The sequence below is a fragment of the Rhinoderma darwinii genome, chromosome 3, assembly GCF_050947455.1.
Source record: "Rhinoderma darwinii isolate aRhiDar2 chromosome 3, aRhiDar2.hap1, whole genome shotgun sequence".
NCBI classification, from domain to species: Eukaryota; Metazoa; Chordata; class Amphibia; order Anura; family Rhinodermatidae; genus Rhinoderma; species Rhinoderma darwinii.
In genome coordinates this window covers 375826845-375848166 of record NC_134689.1, presented here as the reverse complement: position 1 = coordinate 375848166, position 21322 = coordinate 375826845, and the positions used below count along the sequence as shown (strand labels likewise).

Sequence of the window (21322 nt, the reverse complement as noted above, 5' to 3'; positions counted from 1 at the left end):
TATTGACAGCGGCATTTAAGGGGTTAAACTACAGCGATCGGAGAGGACAGTGATCGCTGTAGTTGCAGTGGGATGTCGGCTGTATATTACAGCCGACATCCGATGAAGATGGAGCGAGCACAGCTCCTGTGCCCGCTTCATCCTCAGGGCATTACTATACGCCCATTTTCGGGAAGGGGTTAATAAAAATAGTGTTTTTTTTTTACACCGCTTTCTCTGATCTCCTCACGTATCTCACAGAAGTGAGGAGATCAGAGAAAGTGACAGGTGCTTTCTCCTGCAGACGACGTCACAGACGGCTGTGATTGGTCAGTCTTCAGAGACTGACCAATCACAGCAATCGCCGGCATTGGGGACTGCTAATTGGTCCCCAGGCCGGTAGAGACGGTTAGCTGTCAATGACAGCTGCCGCCGCTGTTCTGTCACTATGTGATTTCACATAGTGACAGTTTATTAGTGCGCCGTAATAGTACGTCGAAGGTACGCTGGAATAAGCGGCCAGCGACGTACTATTACGTCGAAGGTACGCAAGGGGTTAATAAATAAGTTGAATAATAGTGGTCCCAGCACTGAACCCTGGGGTACACCACTTATAACCGGGGGACCATTCAGAGTAGGAATCATTGACCACAACTCTCTGGATACGTTCCTTGATCCAATTCTCAATCTAATTACAAACTATACTTTCTAAACCTATAGTCCTTAATTTACCCATTAGGCGTCTATGGGGGACAGTGTCAAATGCCTTTGCAAAGTCCAAAAACACTATATCCACATCTGCCCCTCTGTCTAGGCTTCTGCTCAACTCTTCATAAAAACAAATCAGGTTGGTTTGACAAATTCTGTGCTTAGTAAAACTGTGCTGGCTGTCACTTATAATGCTATTTTCTGTGACATACTCCTGTATATAGTCCCTAAAGGGCCACTCAAATATTTTTCCTACAATGGAAAAATGGGGCGGTTTTTAATACGGATGACCTATGAATCAGCTGTATCGGCTGCCCCCACGCACAGGATGTTATGCAGTGCCTGGATTCGGAAGCAGAAGGCTCCGTACACTGTAAACCGCCAGGTAAAAATCTACCTCGAGATTCCAGAAGGAATTTTAGGCAGATTTTTCTGCCCGCAAAAAAACTCTGCGTGAACATGATCATTACCAGATTATTATCACTGAGGAAAATCAGTAACGTCTTTATTTCTCTAAGGCTGGAGACTTAGTTTCAGTATGCCGTCCAATGTGATTTCTTGAATTTTATTTCCATATTTGTCGTCACTATTGGAGGAAAGGCAATGATCTCCTTATCCCCTGACCTAATCCACCCTCCGATGTCCTCTACTCCACCCATTAATATAGTCTGACCGCTCTGGTTGTCACAGAAGGCCCCCCCTCCCTTATAATGGTGACCACGGGAGAGCCTTCTTGCTATGTGGATGTGTGAGTCCCTATGAAGGTACAGCCATACCTCTGTAGGACCTCTAAAGCAAATCAAAGTTGTCACCTCTAGGCAGAAGCTGTAAAGTCTGTACTTTTCAATAAAATATATATTCTAAAATGAATAGGGGCCAGAGCTCTAGTTTTCTGTAAGACCTCCACATCTTTTGCTAGCCAAATAATTAGGAGTTGTCTGGTTTGAATATTAGATTTCCATCTAAAAGATCTCCAGATAATTAGGTTATCCACACATTCATATGCCCTAGTACTAACTGAATACTTGTTACTTGGTTCTGTCACTATAGGAATAATACATCGTTATACAGGAAGCCCTTAAGTGCCCTCTGGTGGCGGCTGCTTGTATTTTACAACCGACGCTTAACTGTAATGGCCAGGATCGGAGAGAACTCCGATCTCTGCTGTTTAACCACTTAGATGCCAAAAACAACACTTCTCTTTACTGATGAGAAGCAACAACCCTGAAACAGTACTTTGTACAGTTGGGCGTCTCTGGTTTGGCTATTAACTCCGCTCATGTTTCAAGGCTCTATAAAGGGTCGAACATTAGTAGGGTAGTCCCCTATAGGTGGCACTAGACAGTTGTTTTTTTTTTTTCTTCCTTTTGGGGGAGAGCTATTTTGCATACGTTTCCCAGAGATCATTACCCTTAAGACTCACTACCAGCTGGATCTCTTCACGAAGAATCGGTGCCTTTCAAGTCCTAATATTGATGCAGTTCTCCTATATATAAGAATCCCGCAAATCCTGACGCCTATTTTTGTTTTTGTGTCTTAGTACATCATATTACCCAACCAAACTACAGCTCGCTATGCTTACACCCGCTCTGCCAACCAATCAGCTCTCTCGGTGTGTCAGCAGTATTACCGCAAGGGCCACATCGATCCTGCCAACGACACGTTTAATATTGATCCAAAAGTTGTCACAGGTAAATGTGTTATTTGGTACCAAATTGGAATCCGTTTCTCTTACAGTATAAATGATTCAATCACGGTCTCTGTGTCCCCTCTTCAGATTGCGTATATGTAGATCCCACCGAGAACACTCACCACTACAGGAATTTTACTATTAAATTTCACAAGTAAGTGTTGCAGCAGAATATCGCACAATTGAACGGGTTGAATACTAATCCTAAATTCAGGAACTCCCGTCTTCCTGCAGCTGCCAATAATTGATTTCTATGTAAGAATTACTGTCCTGAAGCACCAGACACAGCTGTAGGGAGGCTGCGCTCCTTTCTCTTCCTCCTCCTCGCCTCACACAGATGAAGCAGAGCTGATTTAGTGGTTTTGAAAAACAAATTGTTTAACTTTTTGTATTATCGATAATTTTACATAGTGAAGATCATGTAGGTGTACTTGCAGTCCTATCACCGTGAAGAAACTAGCTCTGCTACATCTGTATATTGATGCAGTCAGCACGGAATTAATTTGATAATGTATATGTAAGAATGAAAAAAGGGACAAGTGAAACCCTGGGAAAAATAGGCACTCGGCTTAAGGGTTATCAAAAATATCAAGTTTTCATTATCAATAAATATAAAATATATGTAAAACCAGAATCTGTATCATATGTGATCCTGCATCACAGAGGAGACTTCATAATCCTGGCCGAGTAGAAGTATGACCACCAAAATGAGGGATTGGCGTACATAAATCCAATTGGAAAAGTACACGTAATGACCTTTCTGCATTGTATTGTTACATATTATTTAGGAAATTTTTCCATGTGCTTTAGGTCATTACATGTATTTTTTGCATATATTTTATACTTCTAGATTAAAACTTTTTTTGATATTTTTATAATTTCTGAGTCGAGTGCCTATTTTTCCCCAGGGTTTCCCTTGTCCCTTTTTTTTTTTCCCCCATCCGTCGGGCTTGTCCACACGTAACGGTATTGCTGCAGAAAATTTCTCAGTCGAGTGCCTATTTTTCCCCAGGGTTTCCCTTGTCCCTTTTTTTTTTCCCCCATCCGTCGGGCTTGTCCACACGTAACGGTATTGCTGCAGAAAATTTCTGCAGCAATTCCGTTGAAAGTAGCAGACATTCCACTGCGGAAAAAAACCCCACACTATTTTCTGTGTTTTTGACTGCAGAAAATGGTGCGGATTTTGCTGCGTTGTTCTCAATGTTGGGGGATGGTGACCTCTCCTCTGAAAAAGGCAGCAATTTAGTCCACTATCCGCAGCAGGAATTGACATGCTGCGGTATGAAAAATACGCACCGCAGGTCAATTTCTGTTCGGAATATTTACTCAGCGTGTGATGGGATTTGTTAGATCTCACCCAATTTTCTGCTACCGTAGTCTGCTGCGTATTTTCCATCCGCAATTCCGCTACGTGTGGACCAGCCCTTACATATAATCTGTTTTATCCTGGGTGGCGCCGTACTAATTGTACTGTGCTCAGATGATTAAGGTGTGTCCCTACACAGTCAGGAGAGATAATAGGTCCCCTTTAAGTGCGTTCAAATTAACTACTAAAAATGTATAATACTGAATCGCCAGATAGAAGTGTTTGTAAGCGTATACTCTGTGTGTGTGTGTGTGTGTATATGGTTGTGTATGTGTATACCGTTTATAGCATTTATTTGATCTCTACATATGAGGTTTGTTTTGTTTTTCTTTTCTCAGGCTGATTAACATCACGGTACAATTTCAGTTAAAAGCAATTAACATCCAGACCATAATTAATAACGAGATTCCAGACTGTTACACGTTCACAATCACTGTGAGTAACGCTTGGAGAAATGATCATGTGTAGGAGGGGAGTTCGGCTGTTTTCTTGAAGGAAATGTGATGTGATCGCATGTGGCTGTATTTGACACTTATAGATTTTTATTATTTTGACGTTTCTGATTCAGATCATGTTTGATAACCAAGCGCACAGTGGGAGAATTAAAATACAACTGGACAATGATGCAACCATTAAGGAGTGCAAGGACCCAAGTGTATATGGAAGAGGTGAGTACCAGTCCGAACCTGTATGTGAGATCCATCCCTTTATTTTAATACCAATGTTTATGCTTACACCTAGATATATACATGCGTTTCTTTTATGAACTGTGTGGTAGGCAGCCAATAGTGCAGGAACACATCTTGAGGCATATTCGAGATTGTCCGGGATTACAAATATGGATCTGGCCTTATTTCCAGAAACCGTGTCACGCTTGTCCATTAGCTACGTCTGGTATCGCGGCTCAGCCCTATTCATTTGGATGGGGATGAGCTGCAATGCCAGAGGGTAAGAGTGGCACAACCCCTTTAACTCTAACGCACACATTGACTTTGACTGGGTGATGTCCATCTAGTGGCTGTATTTGAATGTGTCATGTCTCCCAACAGGTGACAACCACTCTCGTTTGGTTTTTGACATCTTCGTAATAATTTCCTGTGTCCTCTCCTTCATCCTGTGCGCAAGATCCATCCTACGAGGCTTGAAACTGCAGAGTGTAGGTTCTGTGTTTTGCGTGTGTTGTCGCTCAGGCGGTAGCCGGGCTGTTTGATAATATGGCATCTCCTTCTGTGTCTCTAGGAATTTGCTACGTTTGTACAGACTCGGCACTCTTTGACTGTATCCTTGTCTGATCGGCTGGAGTTTGTGAATGGTTGGTACCTGCTGCTCATCATAAGTGACATCCTCACTGTGTCTGGCACAGTCATGAAGATCGGCATTGAATCCAAGGTATCTCCCAAGTGGCACAATTGCTGCGCTAAGCTTTTTTTTTTTTTTTTTTTAACGCACCTATATAATCGCCATAGATCCTTATGATACCCAATTGTAGCTTTTTCCACCTAATTCCTCCTTCGCTACCAACATAGTCAGACAGCCACCTGTATTGCCTAATAGGAGTCTTCATTCGCCCCAGATAATGTCTCTGGACATCAGGTAAGTGGCAGAGTGGACTTGCTGCCATTGAAGAAGCAGGAATCGCAACGGACCCAAGTGGGCTAATAGTAGGATCACTTCTGTTTAGTTTCATTCTTTAGTGACTTATTTTGATCCATTTTAATGTTTGGTAAGTGTAGGGGATGACCACGATTCCATCCACAAATGTATGTCTGTTCCATAAAAAATAGCATTCAAGTACAACATGCAGTAGAATTCATGTGTTTATAGTTCCTTTTTTAAAGGAGACCTTCCCTTTTTCAGATCCCATTCGTAAGCTTTTTCTAACTTTGAGCACAATTCCCACGGTCTGGTTTTTAATAAGTTCTAGATCCACGTATTTCTTGTCAAAAAGGGTGAATGTTATTATTATCCTCTAATGGGATCTACCCCTTATTGTCGCAAAGATATGTGGACCTAACATGGACTAACAATACAATACGGCCATGGCAATGCGCCCTTAAATTGTTTTCAACTTTACAAGGTAAAATAAAAATTTCTCATACACGTTGAATTTATTTAAACCACAAGTGGATTAAGAGAAGCAGAATCTTTTTCTATATACTTTTCCATCTTTTACGGTGCCTAACCTGGCATCGGCTTCTAAAACTGCATGAAAATCGCACGTGCGAGAGCATCCGTAATCTGGAACACAGGAGGTGCTGATTCTACTTGTGGAGATCCAACTAGTAGGGAGTCTACCGGGCAATGCCCCCTGGGAAAAAATAATGCAAATTAGCTCTCCTCCAGAAGTGACTGGAGTTCTTTTAAGGGGCTGGACTTTTATTTACAGGTTAGTGACCTATAGGTGGCTCTAGAGACCGTTACCTTCTTACGGAGGCCAGCTCTTTTGCTTCTCTAATCTGAAGAAACATGGTTATGCAAAGTGAGTCTTGTAACTACAGTCTTGAGCCAGACTTCCAATCTCCAACCTAAGGAATCTATGATCTTTGCTATATTCTCTACTGGCAGACTACAAGTAGTCTCAAACCCCAAAGAGACAGAAAACAAAGATTTACACCTTGTTATTCTAGACCAGGGGTAGGCAAACACTTTTTTTATTTTTTATTTTATGTATGTAGTGCCGATTTAAAAATAAAAATGGTGACGTACTCATGCGAACATGAGTTATAGAACACAAACTTACCACATCTGTATATAAACCAATTATTCAGTTAAATAAACTTACATTTCAGTGTGACCCTATTCCCTAACTTTCTTTGCAAAGATGATTCAAATGTAGCGCATACAAGGCTACTGAACACCAGCTGGGGGAGGGAAGTGGTGCACTTAGGAGAGACAGCGGCTACTGAAAACCAGCTAGGGGGAATTTCACACAGGAGAGACACCGGCTACTGAACACCAGCTTGGGAGCGCTGCACATAAGTGCAAAAGATGTCCTTGCTTTTCTGATCACAGGAGAGAGCAGCGCTTCATTATGCTCTTGGTGACGCTGAACACCAGAAGAAAGAAGAGTGCTGCACTGTGGGCTTGCCAAGTGTTCAGAAGCGACAAATGCAATGAAGCACCGCTTTGTCACCTGGTGATCCGCTTTGCCAATTGCATAATGAAGCTCACTCTCTGTCTGTTCAGTGTCGCCAAGCACATAACCGCTCAGGACACCGGGAGAGCTAAGTTTGCCAGCAAACCATGCCCCACGTGCTGGCTGTGGCATCGGTGCCACAAGTTGCTGACCTCTGTTCTAGACCTCAGTCTACTTAATTGTTTAAATGTCTGCAATTACTTTTTAATGGCACTGTTCTTAATAGCTTGAGCAACCTAACTGTTTGAATAAAAAGTTTTGCGCATGTTTACTTCTTCTGGAATACATTCTAAAATCATTCCTATTGCCGGTATATATTCTGCTTGTCGGGGTCCTATTGTACTTGTCCTTCGCAGTTTTTGTTTTTTTTGTCAGTCACATTTTAAAGTGAAACTGGGCAAATGTATATAATTAGTATAATGGAGCCACTAGTCATGTTACATACTGGGTAGTTTATTCTTCCACTTTGGTCCTTCACATAAAGCTTTCCAAGGTGCTCTGTACAGTATAGGCCCTCAACACTACAGGAAATCACAAAATAGCTGCATATTACTGGGCTATATAGGAGAAGTTGCCAAAATGACACCACTTCCTGCTCTTCAGCTATTGGCTGAAGCTTCTCCTTCCTGCTCTATCCGCCCCCTGCATGCACTTTGCACATAATACTGAGAGCGGTTGTTTAAAAAGCAGCAGATGACAAATAGAATGGGTAATTTGTCCTGCTGCCAATTCAAAAATTATAAAAAAAAAATATGTATCAAAATGCCCCTGAGGTCATTACTGTACATCAACTTCACTTGAGGTTTAGTGCCCATTTTTAAAAAGAGATTAAGTGCCCATGTGTTCTAGCCAGAAGAAAGAGAAAATAGTCTCTCCACCCTGTAAGCTGATTTCCAACCCCTTAAAGAGCCTTGATCCTACGTGCTGACCTGTAAAATGTCAATGATTTGAAATGGAAAACAAATTGACATCATAGTCTTGTTTTCATATAGTCACTCGTAATATTTATTTTGCTTTGTTGTCCCATTTTCTAGACTTTTGCTAGTTACGATGTCTGCAGCATTCTACTGGGAACCTCAACCTTGCTGGTTTGGGTTGGAGTGATCCGCTATCTGAGCTTCTTCCAGAAATACAATGTGAGTATTTCTTTCTAATGAATTTGATCTGTTTTGTCAGCGATACTCCACTTACCTGACGTGTTTACATACATGGTCTGATCAGACTATGTGGTAAGGCTAGAGATAATGGGTGTCTGAGTATCCACGATCTCACAATGTTGCTAATACTGGGAGGTATCTCACTGATCATGGTTGAGAGATCCTCTTGTCTATTGGAAGACCAACTCAAACTTTCTCCACCATTTGTATTGATGAGAGATATGCCTTAAAGGAAACCTGTTACGTCGAAGATGCTGTCCGATCTGTTGGCAGATTGATTGTTTGTGGGAAAAAATTCAGGATAACCTCTTTATATAAATCCCTGCGAACTGTGAGCTAAAGAGTCTAGTAGGCGGTCTTAACCATTGATTGTTTAAGTGTGAATAAAAAAATAAATGATTGCCTATCACTGATTAGGACTGCCCACTGGATTATCACGCCCACAGTTAGCAGGGTTTCAGGTTATTTATTTATTTTTTGTTTTTTTTTATTAAGAAATTGCCGTTTGCCCTGGATCTTCTGCCACAAAACTTTATATCCATCTGCTAAACTCCTCCTACTCTATAACCTGTTGCCCACTAATCGGACTGCATGTTCAACATGACGAGCTCCCTTTTTAATAATGCCAACATCTCATGCTCTGACCAATGCTTCCACCAGGTCTTATTTTTGACTTGCTTAGTCTGGTCTTTCCTCTGCAGGTTCTCATTGTCACACTCAGAGTGGCTTTGCCCAATGTCATCCGTTTCTGTTGTTGTGCGGCAGTGATTTATTTGGGATATTGCTTTTGCGGCTGGATTGTGCTTGGACCCTATCATGTTAAGGTGTGTGAATTCTCTATTCTTATGTTACTGGTTCGGTCTACAGCTTTCATATCCACTAGTGTTAAGCGTTTTTTTTTCTCATGTTTGTAGTAAAATTGTGGTTTTCCTCCTAGTTCCGTTCCCTCTCGATGGTGTCCGAATGTCTCTTCTCTCTTATAAATGGTGACGACATGTTTGTCACCTTCTCAGAGATGCAGAACAGCAGTTACCTCGTGTGGATGTTCAGTCAGCTTTATCTATATACCTTCATCAGTCTTTTTATCTACATGGTCCTCAGTCTTTTCATTGCCTTGATCACAGGAGCCTATGAGACCATCAAGGTAACCATTTAGGGCAGTCAATGACTAGTTCCTGGTCTTGCCCCGTATAACTTGGCATTGATGTCTTCTTCTTTGTTCCTCAGTTTCAGAATGCTGGAGAAGAAAATGTTTCCGCACTCTATCAATACATCGCGGAGTGTAAGGACAGCCCCAGCTCAGGGAACTTCCGCACCGCAAGCTCCACCAATTGTTCTATCTTCTGCTGCTGTTCTAAGCCGTGAGTATCGTCAATGACCTGCTTCTACACGTTACACAGTTCTTAATAAAATCTGTCTCTAGCCTTTCGCCTCTTTCCTTGTGTCATGTCTCCTGCTACTGGGACCCCTCAGAAGACTGGAATGGTAGTCTGTGACCTAGGCTCCCTTTAGATGTTCATAACCCTTAGGTTTTTCGGCTGGAAAACTATGGATCTCAGTACTGTCTACATTAGTTCAACCTTAAAGGGGTTGTCCAGTCATAAGCTATTGATGGCACCCCGCTGATCAGCTGTGATCGGGGCCGCGGTGCTTGTACGAGCGCAGCTTCCCCTTTTATTTTTTACATTCTCGTACTTTGAATCACTGACACACGTGTAGCGACAGTTCACTGAAGGCTTTAATATTGTGAACCACTGCTACAAGTGTCAGCGATTCACAGTACAAGCAGTGACCGTTATAAAGGGGAAGTAGCTCTCGTAAAAGCGACGCGGCCCCGTCAAAACGGCTTATTGGTGAGGTTGCCTGTATTCAGGCCCCCTCCAATCCGATATTGATGGCCTTTTTTTGAGGATAAGATTGAATGGGACTTTTCAAAAGGAAAAGGGGTACATGGAGGAGCACTGGAGATCCCAGCTCTTGGGCCTTCCCTGATGCAATCTCCTGACATGTCTGTAATATGTCCGAAGGTGTTTAATAGTAGAGAGTAGCTTTAAGCTTTTGAAAATAGATTCCATCTATTCAGATCTTTATCTTGTAGTCCAAACAGAAGACATCGGACATATTCGGGTATATTCACACAATGCAGGTTTTTTGCAGAAATCCATGCAATTTCTGCAAATCCCATTCAGATGTCTGAGACCAACACTAAAATTTCTGCAACAAACCTGCCGCACATGCATTTTTACTGCAATTTTCAAAACCGTGGCAAAAAATGTTCGTTTTTTTTTTTTCCGTGCGCTTTTCGTCCACGTGGTAAAGCTGTACTCTGTGAATACATCCTAAGGCCGGATTCACATGAGCGTGTTCGGTCCGTGACATACGGTCCGCATGTCGGCAGTATTTCTCGGACTGAACACACTGCAGGGAGCCGTACTCCTAGCATCATAGTTATCTATGACGCTAGGAGTCGCTGCCTCGCTGTGGGAAAACTGTCTCGTACTGTAATCGTGTTTTCAGTACGGGACAGTTTTCCGCAGCAAGGCAGGGACTCCTAGCGTCATAGATAACTGACGCTAGGACCCCGGCTCTCTGCACTGTGTTCGGTCCGGGAAATATTGTCGGCATATGGTCCGTATATCACGGACCGAACCTGCTCGTGTGAATCCGGCCTTAGAGGTCTAATCGATTGATGGTTTACTGCAAAAGATGAACCTGAACCGATTGTCTTCATTAATTTGTACAATGATGCAGCAATAACGTCACACACGTAGCCATAACTTTGAATGATTTAGGTACAGGTTCTTGAGAGATTTGCTATTGTTCCAGTCTCTGAATTACACACTGGGGACATACAATCTATTTGTCCACCAATTGCAGGTGGAGCAGCACCATTTCTATGGCCGACTGACACCTTCCCGTAAATTTCTGGGAAAGTGTCCATGCCCTAGAAAGCTTCTGTAAAAAATAGGACCTGACCTATTTTTTATTCTATGGACCATAAATACGGATACTTTATAATTGGAGCACGGTCCGCAAATTTGAATGGCTGTCCACAGCCGTCCATGCCCGTAATCATGGACCGTGACTACGGGCACGGTCATGTGCATGGGGCTTTAGTTGTAATTGAAATGTGTATTACATCCTTTTCTGAAGTTTCTTTTCCCACCAATTCTTTCAGGAGCACTAACCCCTCCATATCATTTCACATGCCTGTTGGCCAGATTTGGTTGAGTTTCATAACAGCCAGCTGAAGAATTCTTGGCTGGCTTTTATTTATCATTTGCGTTTTATAGTATCTTCTTCCATCACTGACTCCTTCAGTCTAACTTTTTTTTTTTTTTTTTTTTTTCCAGTTCTCAAGGTGATGAAGACCAAGTGATTATTAATTAAAGATCTACCTTTCTCCTCCCGTATAAGGATGAAGGATTCCTCCATATTCGCCTTGGATTTTTATTCCGTTTTAAGGACTTTCTTTTTAAAACGATTTTCCGTTTTGTTTATAAAGACATTTTAAATGACTCCTCCAAAGCCTTATACGATAGTGCCAAATGGTGGAATCTCTACCCAAGGCGATCGACCACTATCAGGGTAAAGCTAAATCTGTAGACACTGAACGTTTTTAATGGGAGTGTTTTATGGATAGGAAGTATTAGGTTGATGATTCAGGGTGTATATTCGAAGGGTAAGCAAGAGAAATGTATATGAACTAGTAGGATGTAGGGTTTGCCCAGGAGCTAAATACAGGACATAAAATCTGAGATGTAGTACAACGTGACCAAACGCACAACTAGACACTTATGTTGTCAATTAACGTCAGCCAATTAGTTGTATTTTTTTTTTTTCTTGAGTTTAGGTGACACTGTTTTAAAAAAAAATTTTATACCACTTTTAATGTATGAGAATAAAAAGTGTCACGGTACACAACCTCCTTTTTGTTGTCTCTTGTATTTTAAACGGAAAATTGTTTCAGAAGATCTAAGAGCACCAGTGGTGGGGAAATGTCTGGAGACAAAGTATCCCACCCCATTTAGAACCATATCCAATCTCGTGTGTCATCCTTGGACCACTAGTAAAGGTTCTGCTCTAGAGGATGGACAGGTTTTGGCATTCTCTGGTGGCCAAATACATGTTGGGATATTTCTGTATTCCAAGACAACAAGAACTATAGTTCAAGTCACTCCATTTACAACAGAACCCAAACGTGTTTTTTTATTTTTATTTAATTCCCCTTTAAAGAGGTTGTCCGGTTTAGAAAACCCATTTTCATAGATCTATAAGGGAATTCTTAGTTAATAAAGAGGGGGGTCCTCTGTTCAGGAACCTCATCTCTTGGTCAGAGTAGAGTGGTTATAATGAGTGTCTCTCGCTCTGGAGGTCCTGTCCTGTCCTGCCTTACACAGACATCCAATTTCTTTGAATGACAACTGTGTAATTCTACATTTCCCCTGTGGTGGCACTGCAGGGAAATTGATCACAGGGGGGAACCTTTGATCGGCTTATTGTCAAGGAACCCTTCTAACAAGTAGGGATTGTCCAAAGTGGACAATCCCTTTAACCTTCTTACAAGCCTAGGCTGTGGACTGTCTATAGATGGCTTCAGGCTGTGCTCACATTGATATGTAACTGTTTGTATGTATATAGTTTTTTTTGACTTGTGTTATGACTAGGACATTTTCTATTTGTAGACACACTCGTGAACCTCTGATTCTGGAAAGTCATGATGGTTTGTGTTTCTATTTACTAATGTCTATAATTTTGCCCCTAAGGGCAGGGTTGAACACATGATCTTTGATTGAACAAAGCAATAAAAGTAGAGATAAAATGTACATAATGCTGTTCTTCTACAGTAGGAGGTACTTTTTATTTTTTATTTTTTTTCCCCCAGCACAATGTTTAGTTCTAGTATGTGGATCAACCAGCATTCATGCCCCAAAGGCACGTTCATAATCCGGAGAGTCCTTGCACAGTACAGAGTGTTCCAGACCATTACTATCAATTGTCCTTGTGTTAAGTGTGTAAATACAAAAATAAAATAATAATTTTAATGTAAGCTAAAAAGGTTAACCCCTTAACGCTCCATGACCTACTATTAGGTCATGCTAACTGTAGCGTTCGCGCTCCGTGACCTAATAGTAGGTCATGGAGTAAACATGGTGCCGTTCGCGCGGGGCGCGTTCATGAGCTGTGATAGCTGCTGTTTCCGACAGCAGACTATCACTGCTCAATGTGCCGGGACCGATCGCGGAGCTCCCCCGCCGATTAACCCCTCAGAAGCCGCGTTCAATAGCGATCGCGGCTTCTTAGGGGTTAATCCGCCATCGCCGGCCTGCTACGCGATAGCGGCCGGCGATGGTGACTATGGCAACCGGACACCAAACAATGGCGTCCAGCTATGCCATAGACGGAAGCCTAGTGGGTCCTGACAACGTCAGGACCCACTATGCTTGCTGTCAGTGAGTAGCTGACAGTTCTAATACACTGCACTACGCATGTAGTGCAGTGTATTAGAATAGCGATCAGGGCCTCCTGCCCTCAAGTCCCCTAGTGGGACAAAGTAATAAAGTAAAAAAAGATGTGTAAAAATAAGAAAATAAGAGTTTTAAAAGTAAAAGTCCCACTTTTTACCTTATCAGTCCTTTATTATTAATAAAAATATATAAACAAACAAATAAACTATACATAATTGGTATCGCCGCGTCCGTAACGGCCTGAACTACAAAATTATTTTGTTATTAATCCCGCACGGTGAACGCCGTAAAAAAAAATATTAATAAACCGTACCACAATCACAATTGTTTGGTCACTTCACCTCCCAAAAAATGGAATAAAAAGAGATCAAAAAGTCGCATGTACCGAAAAATGGTGCTGATCGAAACTAGAGTTCGTTACGCAAAAAATAAGTCCTCGCACGGCTTTATTGATTGAAAAATAAAAACGTTCTGGCTCTTAGAATAAGGCAATATAAAAGTGAATGATTGTTTACAAAACGTATTTTATTGTGCAAACACCATAAGACATAAAAAAAAAACTATAAACATCTGGTATCGCCGTAATCGTATCGCCCCGCAGAATAAAGTGAATATGTCATTTATAGCACACGGTGAACGCTGTAAAAAAACAATAGTAGAATTGCTGTTTATTAGTCACCACGCCACCTAAAAATAGAATAAAAACTGATCAAAAAGTCGCATGCATGACATGAAAACTACAATGGATTCCTCAAGGGGTCTAGTTTCCAAAATGGGGTCACTTTTGGGGGGTTTCCAATGTTTTGGCACCACAAGACCTCTTCAAACCGGACATGGTGCCTAATAACAAAGAGGCCTCAAAATCCACTAGGTGCTCCTTTGCTTCGGAGGCCGGTGCTTCAGTCCATTACCGCCCGAGGGCCACATTTGGGATATTTCTCTAAACTGCAGAATCTGGGCAATAAGTATTAAGTTGCGTTTCTCTGATAAAACCTTTTGTGTTATAGAAAAAAAATGGTATAAAGAGGATTTTCTGACAAAAAAAAAAAAGTAAATTTCACCTCTACTTTGCTCTAAATTTCTGTGAAACACCTAAAGGGTTCATAAACTTTCTAAATGCTGTTGTGAATACTTTGAGGGGTCTAGTTTCTAAAATGGGGTGTTTGATAGGGGTTTATAATATATGGGCCCCTCAAAGCAACTTCAGAACTGAACTGGAACCTAAAAAAAAAAAAAAAAAATGAGGCAATACTTCGCTTCTCACATTATACTGATAATGAGCTGTGCCCACCCCGAGATGACCCCAGTTTTGACCGTTTGTATAAACGGAGACCCCTATTAGACCGTTTCAGTGCCCGGTTTTCCCAAGCATACACCCCCGAGAAGTGTAATTCTATTGATGAGTCCCAGGTACATTTTAAAGGGAGGGTTCAATTCCGCCAGTACCTGCCGGGTAAGAGGGCAAGGTATGGCGTGAAGATGTATAAGCTGCGAGAGTGCATCAGGGTATACCTACAGATTTAGGATATATGAAGGAAAGGCCACCCCCAAACCAGACTGCATCCTGGACTACAATAGGTACATGGGAGGGATGGACTTGTCAAATCAAGTCCTGAAGCCCTACAATGCCATGCGGTGTGGTATAAGAAGCTGGCCGGGCACATCATACAGATGGCTTTGTACAATGGGTACGTGCTACGTCGATGTGCAGGCCAGAGGGGAACTTTCCTGTAATTTCAAGATCTAATCTTTAGGGACCAGGAAGGGGGGCCACACGCATCGTACCACGGCAACACTTTCCAGGAGAAGTTCCCCAAACCGGTGGAAAGGGAAAGAGTCAAAAGAGGTGCGGAGTCTGCTATAAGAGGGGGATAAGGGAGGACATATTATACCAATGTGACACGCGTCCCGAAAAACCAGGGCTCTGTATAAAAGATTGTTTTAAAATGTATCATACATCCCTTGATTTTTAATTTACCCTGATGCACTCCGCACAGCTTACCCCCCTCATCTTTCCCTTCTGAGCCCTGCCGTATGCCCAGGCAGCTGATAACAGCCACATGTAGGGTATTGCCGTACCCAGGAGAACCCACATTACAATTTAAGGGGTGTATACCTCCGGTGGCGCATGCTGGGCACACTATATCGGACACTGAAATGGCATATATATATATAAAATTGCAAATCTCACTCTGCACCATCTGCTGCGCATTATCTTTTACACAGTACCTGTGGGGTCAAAATGCTCACTACACCTCTAGATGAATGTCTTAAGGGGTGTAGTTTTTAAAATGGGGTCACTTCTCGGGGGTTTCAACTCTACTGGTACCTCAGGGGCTTCTGCATACATGACTTAGCACCAGAAAAGCTCCAGTAGGCCAAATGGTGGTCCTTTCCTTCTGAGCCCTCCCATGGGCCCAAACGGCAGTTTATCACCACAAATGGGGTATTGCCGCACTAAGGACAAATTGGGCAACAAAATTGGATATGTTGTTCCTTGTGAAAATAAGAAATTTTGATAAAAAATGACATCTTATTGGAAAAAATATCATTTTCTTCATTTCACAGCCCAATTTAAATAGGTGCTGTGCAAAAACTGTGCAGTCAAAATGATAACAAAAACCATAAATTAATTCCTTGAGGGGTGTAGTTTCCAAAATGGGGTCACTTCTGGTGGGTTTCCATTGTTTTGATACCTCAACACCTCTTCAAACCTGGCATGCTGCCTAAAATATATTCTAATAAAAAAGAGGCCTCAAAATGCACTAGGTGCTTCTTTGCTGCTGGGGCTTGTGTTTTAGTCCACGAGCGCACTAGAGCCACATGTGGGACATTTCTAAAAACTGCAGAATCTGGACAATACATATTTAGTAGTGTTTCTCTGGTAAAAACTTCAGTGTTACACGAAAAAAATTGAATAAAATTGAAATTCAGCAGAAAAAATGAAATTTGAAAATTTCATTTCCACTTTGCTTTAATTCCTGTGAAATGCCTGAAGGGTTAAAAAACTTTCTATATGCTGTTTTGAATACTTTGAGGGGTCTAGTTTTTAAAATGGGGTGTTTTATGGGGGTTTCTAATACATAGGCCCCTCAAAGCCACTTCAGAACTGAACTGGTACCTTCAAAAAAAGGCTTTTGAAATTTTCTTAAGAATATGAGAAATTGCTGTTTATGTTCTAAGCCTTGTAACATCCAAGAAAAATAAAATAATGTTCAAAAAACGATGCCAATCTAAAGTAGACATATGGGAAATGTGAACTAGTAACTATTTTGGGTGGTATAACCGTCTGTTTTTCAAGCAGATGCATTTAAATTCTGAAAAATGCTATTTTTTTGTAAATTTTCTCTAAATTTTGCAATTTTTCACAAATAAAGACTGAATATATCGACCAAATTTTACCACGAACATGAAGCCCAAAGTGTCACGAGAAAACAATCTCAGAATCGCTTGGATAGGTTTAAGCATTCCGACGTTATTACCACATAAAGTGAAATATGTCAGATTTGAAAAATGGCCTCTGAGCCTTAAGGCCCAAGCTAGGCTGCGTCCTTAAGGGGTTAAGGATACGCAAAGGTTCTGTGAGGATAATGGGTAACCCATAGATGGATCTCTTAAGTTATGATTCTTTTTTTTTAGATGCCCCCAACGTTCCAATGGTATCCAAAATACTGCCCTATGAATTCTTGATAAGGGCAGGTCCGGAGAGAAGGGCTACATGGTTGGATGAGAGAGACTGACACCAGCATATATACAAAGATGTGGCCTATCGCAAGCCACCACAGAAGGCCCACCAACCTTTTCCCTAGCCCTCAGAGCCAGAAGGCCTTGCAAAGTTTAGGGGCAAGTGGCCTTCACTCGCTGAATCTAAGGGTATGTTCACACGTAGTGACCAAAAACGTCTGAAAATACGGAGCTGTTTTCAGGTGAAAACAGGTCTTGATTTTCAGACGTTTTTGTAGCAACTCGCGTTTTTCGCGGCCGTTTTTGGAGCTGTTTTTCAATGGAGTCAATGAAAAACACCTCCAAAAGCGTCCCAAGAAGTGTCCTGCACTTCTTTTGACAAGCCGTCATTTTACGCACAATGTTTTGACAGCGACGCGTAAAATAAAGGCTCGTAGGAACAGAACATCGTAAATCCCACTGCAAGCAATGGGCAGATGTTTGTAGGCGTAATGGAGCCGTTTTTTCAGGCGTAATTCGAGGCGTAAAACTCCAGAATTATGCCTAAAAACACTGCGCGTGAACATACCGCTAAGGATACCTGTCTGTGCTCAGCCGTCTGCCTAGGTGGCAACCCAAGCTTTTCCTGGATTGCCGAAATCTAGGTTTGGGTTGCAGGGTGGTGAGGAATCTAAGGGACCTGTGTAGGTTGATCCTGCAGTCATACATAGAGGCTCTGTCACCACATTATAAGTGCCCTATATTGTACATGATGTGATCGACGCTGTAATGTAGATTACAGCAGTGTTTTTTTTTATTTAGAAAAACGATCATTTTTGACGGAGTTATGACCTATATTAGCTTTATGCTAATGAGTTTCTCAATGGACAACTGGGCGTGTTTTACTTTTTGACCAAGTGGCCGTTGTACAGAGGAGTGTATGACGCTGACCAATCGGCGTCATACACTTCTCTCCATTAATTTACTCTGCACATAGCGATATAGCTATATCGCTATGTGCAGCCACATACACAAACACTAACATTACTGCAGTGTCCTGACAAGGAATATACATTACCTCAAGCCAGGACGTAATGTGTATTCAGAATCCTGACAACTTCTCTGTGATGCACAGCACAGCGAGAGCTCGCTGTAAATAACAGTTTACAGCGTAATCTCGTGAGACTACGCCTGCTATGATGTAGATCACAGAGGTGCAGAGAAGTGGTCAGGATGCTGAATACACATCCCGTCCTGGCTGGATGTAATGTATATTCCTTGTCAGGACACTGCAGTAATGTTAGTGTTTGTGTATGTGGCTGCACATAGCGATATAGCTATATCGCTATGTGCAGAGTAAATTAATGGAGAGAAGTGTATGACGCTGATTGGTAGGCGTCACACTTCTCTCTACAACGCCCACTTGGTCAAAAAGTAAAACACACCCAGTTGTCCATTGAGAAGCTCATTAGCATAAAGCTAATATAGGTCATAACTCCGTCAAAAATGATCATTTTTCTAAATAAATAAACTGCTGTAATCTACATTACAGCGCCGATCACATCATGTACAATATAGGCCACTTATAATGTGGTGACAGAGCCTCTTTAAGCAAGACATATTGTAAATTGCTTTATTTTTCGTTTTAGACTAATTGGGGCAATTGAGATTTACTCATCAGTACATAGCTAATCTTTGCAAGGTTAGTTATGCATAGAATTTACATGTCTTGAAATTGCCTGATGTTTCCCTACCATCCTGCATATTTACCCTAACACCTTGTGCACACAACCGTATTTGGGATTCATATCACACAATACAATGGTAATGCATTTTATGGGAAAACTGAGATAGATACACCCCGCACTGACCTGTATGGCCTGCAGTATTAACCTGATGTCTATGAGGCTCCGGAATTGTGTATTTCCTACTGCCTTCACACCACGTTCATTGTCTACATTTAGGCTTAAGACAGAATACCATAGTAGACGTTCGGGTGACGGCCGTTAAAACGACAGCCGTCACACAGGCGCGTGTATTTCAATGGGGTCGTTCACACGGCGTTTCAACGGACCATGTGAAGGGTCCGTTTAAATATAGAACCTGTTCTATTTTCTTCTGTTTTCACAGATTCCTCGATAGGCTCCAGTCTATGAGGGATGATCTGTGAGAACGGGACCCGCACGGGCCTCGTGTGACTGGCCTTAGTGTGTATGTTGGGAGACCTCCCGGCATACACGCTCATGTTCTACATGGGAATCCATTAGCCTGACTGAGGCTAAAAGTGTTCATTTGGCCTCCAATAGGCTGTTATATGGCTGTGTGTGTGTGTCCTTCTCAATTAATTAGAATATCATCAAAAAGTTAATTTATTTGAGGAATTAAATTCAAAAAGAGAAACTCATATTATATACAGGGTGGGCCATTTATATGGATACACCTAAATAAAATGGGAATGGTTGGTGATATTAACTTCCTGTTTGTGGCACATTAGTATATGGGAGGGGGGAAACTTTTCAAGCTGGGTGTTGACCATGGTGGCCATTTTGAAGTCGGCCATTTTGTATCCAACTTTAGTTTTTTCAATGGGAAAAGGGTCATGTGACATCAAACTTATCGAGAATTTCACAATAAACACAATGGTGTGCTTGGTTTTAACGTTACTTTATTCTTTCATGAGTTATTTACAAGTTTCTGACCACTTATAAAATGTGTTCAAAGTGCTGCCCATTGTTTTCTATTGTCAATGCAACCCTCTTCTCCCACTGTTCACACACTGATAGCAACACCGCAGAAGAAATGCCTCCCGATCTGACCCCCTTAGACTTTTATCGTTGGGGTCATCTGAATGCAATTGTCTATGCTGTGAAGATACGAGATGTGCAGCAACTGAAACTACGGATACTGGAAGCGTGCTAGCATTTCTTCTGCGTGTTGCTATCAGTGTGTGAAGAGTGGGAGAAGAGGGTTGCATTGACAATCCAACACAATGGGTAGCACTTTGAACACATTTCATAAGTGGTTAGAAACTTGTAAATAACTCATGAAAGAATAAAGTAACGTTAAAACCAAGCACACCATTGTTTTTCTTGTGAAATTCTCGATAAGTTTGATGTGTCATATGACCCTCTTCCCATTGAAAAAACTAAAGTTGGATACATAATGGCCGACTTCAAAATGGCCGCCATGGTCAACACCCAGCTTGAAAAGTTTCCCCCCTCCCATATACTAATGTGCCACAAACAGGAAGTTAATATCACCAACCATTCCCATTTTATTTAGGTGTAGCCATATAAATGGCCCACCCTGTAGCTTCATTACACACAGTGATCGGTTTTTGTTTTTTTGCCAGAATTTTTTTTTTCTTTTTAATGATTATGGCTAACAGTTAATGAAAACCCAACATTTACGGTCTCAGAAGATTAGAATATTACCACATTTTTCGGACTATAACACGCACCCAGGTTTGAGACAACAAAATATAGGAAAACACTTTTTATTTTCTTACTACTTTTACACAGCAAACACTATTTGTTAAAAAAAAAAATTTTGTCCTGTTTCACCATATTCTGAGCCATTTTTTGGTACGTACAAAATTTTTTTATCACTTTATTTCATTCCTATTTTTTTACATTGGTAAAGGTTTTTTTAACTTTTAATATTTTTTTACACTCCAGAAAATGTATCTAACTTTTTTTTGTTTTATACACCTTTTATTCGTTCCCCTAGGGGACTTGAACTAGCGATCATTAGATCACTGGTACTATACACTGCAATACATGGATGAGTTACAGAAACACCGTAACTCGCTGAGCTACGCTGTTTCCGTAACGCCCATAGTAGTGAATGGCAGTTACAGAAGCAGCGTAGCATGCTATGCGGTTTCCGTAACTAAATTTTCATTTCTATGGGAGTTACGGAATCTGCGTACCTCAGCGAGTTATGCTGTTTCTGTAACTCTACCATGTACGCTGGTTTCGGAGCTACAGAGTTCTGGAAACAGCGTAGCTTGTGGTGCTACGCTGTCAACGTAACTCCCATTCACTACTTTGTGAGTTATGGAAACCGCGTAGCTCAGCGAGCACTCACCTATTTCTGTAACTTCCAACCACCTAACCAGGAATTGGCCGGGAAACAGCGGAGCTGGGTAAGATA

The 21322-nt window shown here is 41.6% G+C and overlaps 1 protein-coding gene across 1 annotated transcript in view; it reads left to right on the top strand.

The window, feature by feature from the left end:
- Positions 1-12867, top strand: part of MCOLN1 (mucolipin TRP cation channel 1) — a 32022-nt gene extending 19155 nt beyond the window's left edge. The window contains exons 4-14 of the mRNA XM_075858765.1: positions 2228-2378; positions 2465-2531; positions 4082-4178; positions 4312-4411; positions 4793-4899; positions 4983-5132; positions 7914-8015; positions 8738-8860; positions 8974-9180; positions 9264-9397; positions 11390-12867. Of these exons, the coding sequence (XP_075714880.1) occupies positions 2228-2378; positions 2465-2531; positions 4082-4178; positions 4312-4411; positions 4793-4899; positions 4983-5132; positions 7914-8015; positions 8738-8860; positions 8974-9180; positions 9264-9397; positions 11390-11426 (1275 nt within the window). The 3' untranslated portion in view covers positions 11427-12867. The remainder of the gene's footprint in view (positions 1-2227; positions 2379-2464; positions 2532-4081; positions 4179-4311; positions 4412-4792; positions 4900-4982; positions 5133-7913; positions 8016-8737; positions 8861-8973; positions 9181-9263; positions 9398-11389) is intronic.
- Positions 12868-21322: the final 8455 nt, after the last annotated feature.